Consider the following 11,580-nt stretch of genomic DNA (forward strand, 5'->3'; position numbering starts at 1 on the left):
TGACTAATAAGGACCTGCTGTAGAGCACAGGGAACTCTACTCAATACTCTGTAATGACCTATATGGGAAAAGAATCTAAGTAAGAGTGGATATACGTGTATGTATAACTGATTCACTTGCTGTACACCTGAAACTAACACAACATGGTAAATCAACTATACTCCAACAAAAATTTTGGAAAAGCAAAAACACGAACAAAATTTTTTAAAAAATGTTAAAAAAAAAAAAAGAAGAGTTGTGGGAACATTTTATGTTTGTCAATGAAGTACGTATCCCCAAAGACAGTGACCTGATATTCCTGGGACCCTTGGTACAAACTGGTGGTGCTTGCTGTGGACAAGCTCTTCCTGGAGGACATGAAAGGAGGATGCCTGGGCCATAGTTATTGGTACTGGGGTTTTAGAAGTTTCCCAGGTTGTCTGTCTTTGTGTCTGAAATTTCGGGCTAGAAAATTCACACCTTTCAAGGCTGCAGGAATCTAAATGATCTGCATGCACTTGGACTCTGCTGATCTGCAGCCCAAGCATGATGTCAGTGGATAAGCTCCACTTTCTTCTCTGTCATCAGCCCAAAGGATTTCTTATTCTCTCAAATTTGACATCTTTGCTGCCCACACAGACATCCTTGCTTTCACCTGAGCCTGGGCCCTGCCTAGAAGTTGACCCTGACGTGATGTGTGGAATGGGATCTTCTGGACATTTGCCTTTCTTCTAGGGCAAAAGCCAGTGAAATGAACGCTGGACCCTAGTTCCAAACTGGCCTTTGAGCTGAGCCTGTATCCTCTTGGCAGGAACTGGAGAGTCTTTTGCCCAGGGGTCTCTGCTGATCCCTGCCTACATTAGACTCTGAGAGAACCCCAGAAACTAGAGTACGAGGCCAAATGATCAATGAGAATAACAGTAGAGCTCAAGTGCATGTAGTAATTTGTTATTGACTCAGTGGATTCCACGGTCTATCCCCATGAGCCTCACAATTACTAAGCGGGGTTATACCCCCACCCCACGTTCTGTCTAATGTAAGACTTGGGAGGTTGACACAACTTGTCCAAGGACATTACTCAGAAGTTCGCCTCCAAAACCAACTGACAGTCCTTCCATGACATCGCATACATTCACCTTTGGGGCAACACCCATTGCCCGAGTTCATCATTCATTCACTCATTCCCATGAGTGGGCAGAGCAGAGAATCTGAGATGTGTCTCAGGCTCTGATTCTCTTCCTACGAATCCTCCTTGCTGGGGGCTTCATTTTGTTTGTTGAAAGAGTGTATTAGCAACCAAAGCCCTCTGAGCTTGTGGACATAGGAACCTATGGAAGAAGGGATTGTAAGTAACCCTTGGAGAGCTCAGGAATAAAGGAATCAAAATAAACCTTTCAATGCTCCCCCCTTACACCCTGCCTGTCCTGTCTCTGCCTTGATTTTCAAAGACAAGAATAAGATATGAAAAAGAATAAGTTCAGACCCAACTCTGTCTCCTCCCTTGTAAAGGTGCAGGCACTCCACCCTCATGACTTTCTGCATTGGATTTATGGAGCTCTGTGTTCCTTACCTGTTGTTCTTTTATGAATAAGGGCACAACGACATTTTCTCATATTTCTTCCTTGGAAGACTCGAAGAGTTTCTTTCTCTACATGATCCTCAATTGATGTTTCAGTCAGTATTCCTCTGATTAAGAAGGACACAGCATTGCAATCCTACAGGGCAGAGCTAGGGCTCTTATCTCTGATCAAAGGCTCTCAGGGGCTCCCCTCTGCCTTCCTGAATGGTTATGCATATCAGCCTGAGCTCAAAGACTTCATTGCCCCACCTGGAAAGGGGAGGGGACCAACGATCAAAGATTGGGATACTTGGTTCTCCTGCAGGTATCCGGAACTCTCTTTATAACCAAACCCATGGTCACTGAATCACTGTGTTTGAAATTATACCATGGAGCTATCTACCACATGCACAAAGGTTTGTCTTGTTCCTTGGAATGATGATGTTCTAATCAGTCCTGAGAGTGCATGCATCTCTCTTTGCCAATGTCACGGATGTAGGGAGGTGGGAGAAGAACAGAAGAAACAAGAGTCTGGCTGCTCTGAGATCTGGGCCACACATTCTCGCACCTAATCACTGTCTCTAATTTTCCAAAGTATTGGTGAAGATGGATTCTTCTGTAGAAGGTAGAAAAGTACAATTAGAAACCACACACCACACGAAACATAAAAATAGAATTTCAGAAGGAGAGACACTTCTCCATCATTTGAAGAGCCCTGCTGACTCAGGCAGGTGGGCCCCGAGAGAGTGACCTCTGCACGTGAATCTCAGATGCACACCACAGGTTATGGAGCAGTCACAAAGGGTTTCTTCTTCTTCTTCTTCCTTTTTAAAAATTTTATTATTTATTTATTTATTTATATTGGCTGCATTGGGTCTTCATTGCTGCGTGCAGGCCTTTTGTAATTGCGGAGAGCAGGGGCTACTCTTCACTGCAGTGCGCAGGCTTCTTAGTGGTGGCTTCTCTTGTCGCAGAGCATGGGCTCTAGGCACATGGACTTCAGTCGTTGTGGCACGTTGGCTCAGTAGTTGTGGCACACAGGCTTGGTTGCTCCCTGGCATGTGGTATCTTCCTGGATCAGGGCTCAAACCTGTGTCTCCTGCATTGGTAGGCAGATTCTTAACCACTGCACCACCAGGGAAGCCCCACAAAGGGTTTCTGAGGGGAGGGCAGGGACAGAAAGGCTCAGCCTCTCCCTGAAATTAGCCGATGTCTCTACCCATCCTGGGCCCCCCTTCTCTCTGCATTTCTGTTTTCCAACCCCTTTGTTTCGCCATATGTTTTTATCTAGTACAGCTTCTATTTGTTCCCATATAACCCAGTGTGTGTTGAGTCTGTCATTGCTGTCAGAAATCCAGCTCTGTGCAGCACAAGCCTCAGGACTGTCCCTCCAGAGAAGTGAGATTATTTTGCTTGCCCATCACTTCCTGTTTGTTATTGGTTGTGGGCTGCTTCAGAGCTCTTAGCTCTCACGTGCCCTGGCTTGTCCTGTAGTGAAGCTGAGCTGGCTCCTGCCACTGGGGAGAGCCCTGCGGCAGGGATCTGCAGGTGCCCAGGAGATGCGACCTGGTGACAGGCCGCATGGGCTACAATTATTTAGCATGTTTCTCTTAAATCTGCCTCTAGATCCAGGCTTGTGAGAAGAGAACTCATGGGTCAGTGATGTATCCTTCTAGAATTTAAAAAAAATAATAATCTGTGTTTTAGTGTCTCATGCAATAACAACCAATTTGCAAAACTAACTTGTGGCGTCCTCCCTGAGCTGCTCTTTACATCTGTATTTCACGGTTGTGTTTTCTCTTTGCTCAGGTTGCCTCTGGGTGGGTAAAGCTAAGGAATTCCTCTGTTGCAGAAGGACTGTGCCAGGGAATGCCTTTTTTTTTTTTTTTTTTCCTGATGCAGGGATCGAAGGCGCGCTCCCTGCAGTGGAAACGTGGAGTCTTTTTTTTTTTTTTTTAAATATGGAATCTTAACCGCTGGACCGTCAGGGAAGTCCCACGAGCTCCTTCTTAAACACATGGCCGCTGCTCAAATATTTCTGCTCTTTCTAGCTTCTTTAGTCCCCTGGCCAGGAAGGTCACTGATCAGTTTCCTCACACTCCCTATTCCATTCTTAAATCTGCTGCAACGCAAACGTCATCAGTGCAGCTTCCTGGGAAGGTCACTGTGATTGAGGACACCATGTTGAGTGGAAAAGAATGTCTTCAGTATCCATCGTTTCTAAGACTGCTTCCCAAGGAACAACAGGCTTCTTTTTCTGTGCCCTTTCCTACAATTTTATTTTCCAAATGATCACTTTTTCCCTCAGCCGTAGAACTATATGGCCCAAATGGTTATACTTCAGGCCAGTACTTTCACTTTATTTCACACAACCATTACAGAAGAAAAAATTCTGTATCATAGTTCCTCGGCTTTTATAAGCCTTCCCTACGGACGCCCGCGGCGGCTCCCTCCCAACCTCGCCCTCCCCTCGCCTCACTCCCCTTCCCCTCCTCTCCCCTCACTCCCCTTCCCCTCCCCTCCCCTCACTCCCCTTCCCCTCCCCTCACTCCCCTTCCCCTCCCCTCCCCTCACTCCCCTTCCCCTCCCCTCCCCTCACTCCCCTTCCCCTCCCCTCCCCTCACTCCCCTTCCCCTCCCCTCCCCTCACTCCCCTTCCCCTTCCCTCCCCTCACTCCCCTTCCCCTCCCCTCCCCTCACTCCCCTTCCCCTCCCCTTCCCTCACTCCCCTTCCCCTCCCCTCCCCTCACTCCCCTTCCCCTTCCCTCACTCCCCTTCCCCTTCCCCACCCCGCCCCGCCCCGCCCCGCCGGGAAAACGCGAGACTTCGCCACGCTCCCCAAACCGCCGCCTGCCCTCTGCCGCCCGCCCCCAACGGCCGCCCGCGCGCGGCTCGCCGGGCCCCCTCGCTCCTCCCCTCGGGCTTCCGGAGCACTCCCCTCCCGCCGCCTCGCCCTCTCCCATCTCGCAGGCACGTCGCTGCTCGGGGCCGCCACGTCCCTGCCGCAGGCTGTCCACGGGCCTAGGCTCGGCGGCCCCAGATAGGGTCCCCTCCGCCTCCCGGGGGAAGAGAGAGGCAGCGGGCCGCGCGCTCCGCCCCCTCCCCCCGGGCCGCCGCTGCCGCCGCCGCCGCCGCCACCTCGCCGCCTCGGCCGGGCGGGAGGAGCAGGAGGAGCAGCAGGCCTCCGGGCCCGGGCACCGCCGCCCGCAGGACGTTTCTGATTTCATTTGCATCCTTGAAGAGCATCTGTAGAAGAGGAAGGAAAAGATGGGTGTGAAAACATTTACTCATAGCTCCTCTTCCCACAGCCAGGAAATGCTTGGAAAGTTAAATATGCTTCGAAATGGTGGACATTTGTGTGATATCACTATTCGTGTCCAGGACAGAATCTTCCGGGCCCACAAGGTGGTACTAGCAGCTTGCAGTGATTTCTTTCGCACCAAACTTGTAGGCCAAGCAGAGGGTGAGAACAAGACTGTGTTGGATTTGCATTATGTTACAGTGACTGGCTTTATACCCCTTTTAGAATATGCCTACACAGCCACTCTGTCAATTAACACAGAAAACGTCATTGATGTTCTAGCTGCAGCCAGCTATATGCAAATGTTCAGTGTTGCTAGCGCCTGCTCAGAGTTCATGAAGTCAAGCGTTTTATGGAATACACCCAACAGCCAACCAGAAAAGGGTCTAGATGCTGGACAAGAAAATAACTCTAATTGCAATTTTATGTCTCAAGGTGGAAGCATTTCTCAGGTATCTTCAGCGTGCAGTGTGGTAGAAAGAACCTTTCCTGTCTGCCGAGAATCACGGAGAAAGCGCAAAAGCTACGTTGTTACGGCTCCTGAAAGTCCTGTAAAGCGTAGTACACAAACAAGTTCTCCACAGGTACTGAATTCTTCAGCTTCCTACTCAGAAAATAGAAATCAACCGGTTGACTCTTCTCTAGGTTTTTCCTGGACTTTTCCTTTTGGAATTCATCGAAGGATTCAGCCTGATAAGGTTAAGCAAGCAGAAAATACCCGGACTTTAGAATCACCTGGCCCATCTGAGACAGGTAGAAGAATGGCTGATTATGTGACTTGTGAGAGCACAAAAACTACCTTGCCTCTGGGTACCAAGGAAGATGTCCGGGTCAAAGTAGAAAGATTAAGTGATGAGGAGGTCCATGAGGAAGTATCCCAGCCTGTCAGTGCATCTCAGAGTGCAATGAGTGATCAGCAGACAGTGCCAGGAAGTGAACAAGTCCAAGAGGACCTTCTGATGAGTCTACAGTCTTCCACTATAGGCGCAGTAGATGAAGGCGTCACTGAAGGGTTACCTACGCTTCAAAGCACTTCCAGCGCCAGTGCTCACGCAGATGATGACGATCGATTGGAAAATGTTCAGTATCCCTGCCAGCTCTACATTGCTCCTTCCACCAGCAGCACAGAACGGCCAAGTCCAGATGGTGCAGATAGACCGTTTCAGTGTCCAACATGTGGGGTGCGATTCACCCGTATTCAGAACCTGAAACAGCACATGCTCATCCACTCAGGAATTAAACCGTTTCAGTGTGACTGCTGTGGGAAAAAGTTCACCAGGGCTTACTCGCTAAAGATGCATCGCCTAAAGCATGAAGTGATTTCCTAGTACCGGACTACTTAAACCAGGAGCAAGAAGAGACCCTTGCTCAATATGATCCTGGAGAACACAGTTTTGAAAACAGCTCCTCTGTTCAAATGCCTGTAATTTCACAGGTCTCCTCGATCCAGAATGGTGAAAGCACTTTTCCCTTGGGGTTTCTTGGTGGGCTGACAGAAAAAGAAGAAATGCCAGAGCAGCCAAAGACCAGTGCTTGTGCCTAGGCAACCAGAGATGACCCCCCAAAATCAGAGCTGTCTTCTATAACTATTGAGTAATTTCACGGTTTGGCTTCATTTTTGGTTTTTGGAAAGTGCCTGTGCTTGGTCTTGTACATTTGAATTTAATTTAATTTTTTACGCAAAAAAGCGTTTGGGAAAGAATTTCCCTTTTTACTTTATAAGTCCTGCAACTGATGTTTATTTTTCATGACTGAGAGATTGCTTCTGTAAGTGCACAGCCACATTGTGTTGAAATATAATAGAAACCTTGAGACTTAAGGAGAACCAGTTGACTTAAAATTTATATCTGCTTTCTTTTCTGTCATTAAGAGTAGGCTAACAACAGATTAGGTCAAGAAGAAATCAGAATGATTGTTGACCTTCCTGAAATAAAAGGGTACACCAGAAACATATTATTAAACAAATTTGGCAAATGGCCCAAATAGATGTTTATCCTATACACAGGACATTGTACAATTTTTTGTAAAGCCTGTTATTTTTGGAAGTATTTATGGTGAGCTTTCTTTAAAATTATTAGGGTATGTACTTCTGAAATCTGACATGTTCTTTTTTTTTTTAAAGCTAGGTCATTATTTTTCATGGTGAAAATTTGGTATTGGGATAGGTATTCCCTGTACCTTTATAGTACCACTCCTCCAAATAATCTTTCTTCTATGAAAGAAGGCGAAGAACCACGGTTGAGAACAGTCAGCCTGTGCATGAAATGACCAGGTATGGAGAATATAGTAAGTGAATCTCAGCTTTATAGGAACTCTTTCACACTGCTTTTCTGGCTAAAATTATTGGTTACCTGGTCTTTGAATGTTAATGCCTGGTTAATTGGGTCATTGCCTAAATTAATTTCTGTCTTACCCCGTCAACAATACTTTTGCCTATACTTGGCGTGATCTGATGAAAAGGAGATATACTGGAGATGTTCTATATTTTATATATAGGTTTGTGTATTGTGGAGGATGTTTTTTATTCTGCTGTTTTGGACAAAATAAAGAATTCTCTGTTAAGACTAAAAAAAAAAAAAGAAAAAGTCTAGGAATTTCCTACTGTGTATGTGGTATAGCAACCTGAGTGACAATGTACCGTTATATGTAGGCCACAGATTAAGGGCTATGCATTAGCAGAAAATATGTGGGTCAGTCAAAAATTATCCGCACTCTGGCTGTAGACTTTATAGAAGCTTTTTTTTTTAATGTGCCTTTCTAAGATCATTTTTAAAAATTATTATTTTAAGCTCTTTATTGGAATATAATTACTTTACACTGTTGTGCCAGTTTTTGAGGGACAGCAAAGTGAATCAGCTGTATTTATACATATATCCCCATATCCCCTCCCTCCCGCGACTCTCTCGCACGCAGAAGTTTTACTGTAACCGGAGTGCAGATCATTTTTGACTCAGCCTCGTATTTTCCATGAATCTGTCTATTCATTTTAATGGCTTCCTCTCAACCTGGAAGCCCCGGGTTGACTTATCTATCCCAGTTGTTTTCAAGGTCTGGAGTTAGTGTGGACGCCCATTCCCCTAAAGACCTTGAGAGGGATTAAAGTTGAAAATTTGTCTGAAGTCGCTCAGTTGCCTGTAGAGTAAGTATGGTTTTGATTAGCACTTAGTTTCTACTATTTTCCTGCAGAATTTTCTTGACGTGTATGAGACCAGTTGGGTTCTCCATGTTAGTACCGTGACCCCTCAGTGACCACCTGTGTGGATTAGCTGGTGCGTCTAACACACGTGCGAAGTCATCATGCCACATTCTCTCTCACTCATCCTCTCACAGCCATGCCTGGAGACCTGGGGGATTTTTCTGTCCCAAAAAGTACTGTTAAGATTTCTCAGGTTCCCTTTTCCCCTTGAGAGACATGCCCTACAGTTCCTAATAGTTCAGCCAGAGACACATTTGTCAAAAGAGTCACTCAGATTTCATCACTGCTGTTCCTCAGAAGCAGAGAGTGGATAAGCCCTTCTGAATAATGATATGCCCTTCTCCCTGGAGTCATTAGCAGGGTGTACACTGTTCTTTTTCTCCAGCTTCATCGGTTCTACAGAACAGAACACTTGACGCAAAGTTTCTTCAGCTGTGCACTCTCGTATTCAAGCCTGAGGCTGTAGCATTTTTGACTGCTACAATCCAGCTGGTTTTCAGTCTGCTCTCGCTAATAACTCTATTATAATATTTATAATACTGTCTATTAAACTGAGAGTTTCTTTTCCCCACAGACTCTATCAAATTATCCTCCATCTTTAGTTCACGCCCGTGCCTTAGTTCTTTGCTGAGAGAGGGCAGACCTGTTGACAGGCAGGATTGCTACTGAAGTTCTTTGCCAACATAACACCCACTGTAGCTAAAAAAAGAGTGCCCCACCTGCCCTGGCTTGGCTTAAAGCCACCAAAGCTATCCATTCCAAGGGCTGTTAAATACACAGCTGGAGTCTTACTCTAAACACCAGCCAGGGTGGGTCTTGGGGATGGTCAGAGACTAGAGCACTTGCATTTGTGTTTTGGTTTTTCTGGTTGCTGAGTTTATTCTTGTTAATGAGGCAGGTGAATTTCCGAACGCAATGTTTGAAAGGCACCATGTTCTGAGGTTAATTGAACCTCTTTCACGTAATGAAAATATCAGAGATAAAATTGTGTTTTAGAACACAGTAGGTGACATTAACAAAATGATGACAGGAATGAAATGTGTTCAAGATGGGTCAGCATGAGAGATGGGTCCTTGAGACTCTTTCAAGGTAATTGCTCTAAGCATTTTTATGATTGAAACAGATGGGTGCTATGCTGAACATGACAGTGGCTATTGTAGATGCCACGTAAGGTCAGCTGGCAGAGGTTTTTGAGAATCCAGAGGGCTGATGTCCTGTCCACCACCTTGATATAAATAGAGTTTTCCAGGAAGCGTAGTAAGCGGATATTCTTTTGTACTAGAAGGAAGTATTTGTGTTCCTGGAAGCAAATGGCAAACCTAGTAAATCTACTGGGGCAAATGGCTCTGGCAGATCACAGAGGCTCAGACATATGGTCCCGCACTCAACAGCATTAATAATACAATTTAAAAAAGCCCTTCTACTTTGAGTTTTGAACTACATTGACTTATTGCAACATTTAACTCCAGGGAAAAAGCTTCTGTTTAGAATGTGTGTGTGTGTGTGTTTGTGTTGTGTTTTATGACACTAAAGGAAACAGGAATTACATATCAGAGGAAAGTTTGTCAGTTTTTAGAGAGAAACCACAGTGAAAGCCTGGTCACACAGAGGTGTTATTTTCTCCCAGTTAAGCTAGAAAAATAAGCATGGTACTACATCTTTTCAGATTTTATAGCTGAGTTTCAGTTGGTTAATGAGTAAAAACTGATAAAGTGACTGATGAAAATTACTGGAGGGAAAGTGTTGCAACTACATAATAAGGTTGAAGAAAATTGTATCCCGTGGTGAAGGCCAAGATGACAGGAAACAGAGTCGCACGGAAACGAAGTTGCTCAAGAAGTTTGAGGAGAATCATAATCAACTTGTTCCATTTATATTTTCTTCCTTTTTTTTTTACTGTGAAGATAAATAGACACGTGTAAATAAGTCTTTAAGTGATCATCTATTGCATTTATAATGAAACAATTTTAAGTGATAAGAAAAGCTTAGAGGTATTTTTCTTTTTTAGAGGGTGATAAAATAAAGGTGTATGTTACAATAAATGGTGTTCTAGATTTTCTGAAAAATATATTTTATTTCATTTACCTGTCCATCTACTTCAGCATAGACCTCGTCCTAATTTTTTGGGGCAAGCTTAATTGACAAAAGGAAAAAAAAATGAAGACGGTGAAGGAAAACATTGAACATCAGAAAACAGTTACAGAGGCTATATGCTAGAGTGCTTGAATTTCATTTTGAAATGACTTTTATTCCTTGCCTGTTGACTTCATATGTATAGAAATTTTACAAACAAAATTTTATTTTTTATGAGTTACAGCTGATAACAAGTAGCAATTTAAAAATTTATGGAGAATATATTTCATAAGAGATAAACATACTCAAAAAAATATTACAATGAACAGATTTAAAAAAACAAGCAAGTCAGCATTTGGTATATAAATGGCAACTAGGAAACGAATCATAGTAATGCTGATTCGTCAGGACAAATGCATATTTATATCCTTTTAAAAGAAAATGTGGAATTGTTGAATACTTTTTGAAAATATTTCCTTCAAAAATGATTATTTTTGATGACGATCCTAAAAGAGGGTAAATCTTGGGTATTTGAAACCTTCTTTAGAACCTCCCTCTCTCCAATGGTGACAAATAAATTTTTGTTATACTGCTTCTGTTTTAAACAGATACTCAATTTAGCTTGGTGGGCAAAATCATATTCCAAAAAGAGCACCAGCAGTAGGAAAAATTACTGCAGTTGTGATGAAAGATTTAGTAAGATGTGAAGTTGACAGTCTGAAAGGAACATAAGTTGAACAGGCAAACTGAAGATGGAATTAATGACAATTCAGGCAGTTTTCATGCACACTGCCAATGTCTATACCAATTATAGTAGCTGTCGGGAGCCCTCTGGACAAGCCAGTGCTGTGACAAGGTCACCAGGCTCCAAGGAGGACCACAAGGCAAGAACTCCTTGGAAGGGCATTTCAGAGCAGGAGAATCTCAAGGCAACCGCCCTGCAAGGACAGGCCCCAGACCATCTCCACCCATTTTACATTCTGTTCTTTGTTTCTTTTTAATACTATGCTTACCACCCACTTCCCCTCCCTGTTTCTGTGTCCCCAGGAAAGAACCAGGGTTTGACACATTCTTTCTCTGTGTCTGCCCCACCAAGTCCCCTCCCACCACTCCTTGGTGGAAAAGGCGGGCACCTCAGGCTACTAAATGCTGAAGAAAAGGGAGGGGTGGCTCTTCTTGTAATGCTCATGATTGCAGCAAGGCACAAATATAGACATAGACATTAGGCATAGGTATGGGTGCTAAGGGTTGTAGTTTGCTTAGATATAAGATTAAGAAGTTATTTACATATGCTTACCTCAGAGTCACAAGGTTTGCAAGCCAAACCTGAGGAAAGAAAGAAACTGGTAGATGCTGAGGGAAGATATGCTCTGCCATAAAAGATTTTTTCTGAGATATGTTTACTATATAAACACACAAAGCTCTGACAAGAGAGATCCTGCATAGCTGACACAGGCCTCCTCCTCTCTTCCTT

At 44.3% G+C, this 11,580-nt stretch overlaps 1 protein-coding gene across 1 annotated transcript; it reads left to right on the top strand.

The window, feature by feature from the left end:
- Positions 1–4,456: 4,456 nt before the first annotated feature.
- LOC130836100 (zinc finger and BTB domain-containing protein 44-like) lies at positions 4,457–10,033 on the top strand. The gene has a single exon (XM_057708067.1). The coding sequence runs from the start codon at positions 4,804–4,806 to the stop codon at positions 6,163–6,165; it is 1,362 nt and encodes a 453-aa protein (XP_057564050.1). The 5' UTR covers positions 4,457–4,803; the 3' UTR covers positions 6,166–10,033.
- The last annotated feature ends 1,547 nt before the right edge of the window (positions 10,034–11,580 follow it).

The sequence above is a fragment of the Hippopotamus amphibius genome, chromosome 15, assembly GCF_030028045.1.
Source record: "Hippopotamus amphibius kiboko isolate mHipAmp2 chromosome 15, mHipAmp2.hap2, whole genome shotgun sequence".
NCBI classification, from domain to species: domain Eukaryota; kingdom Metazoa; phylum Chordata; class Mammalia; order Artiodactyla; family Hippopotamidae; genus Hippopotamus; species Hippopotamus amphibius.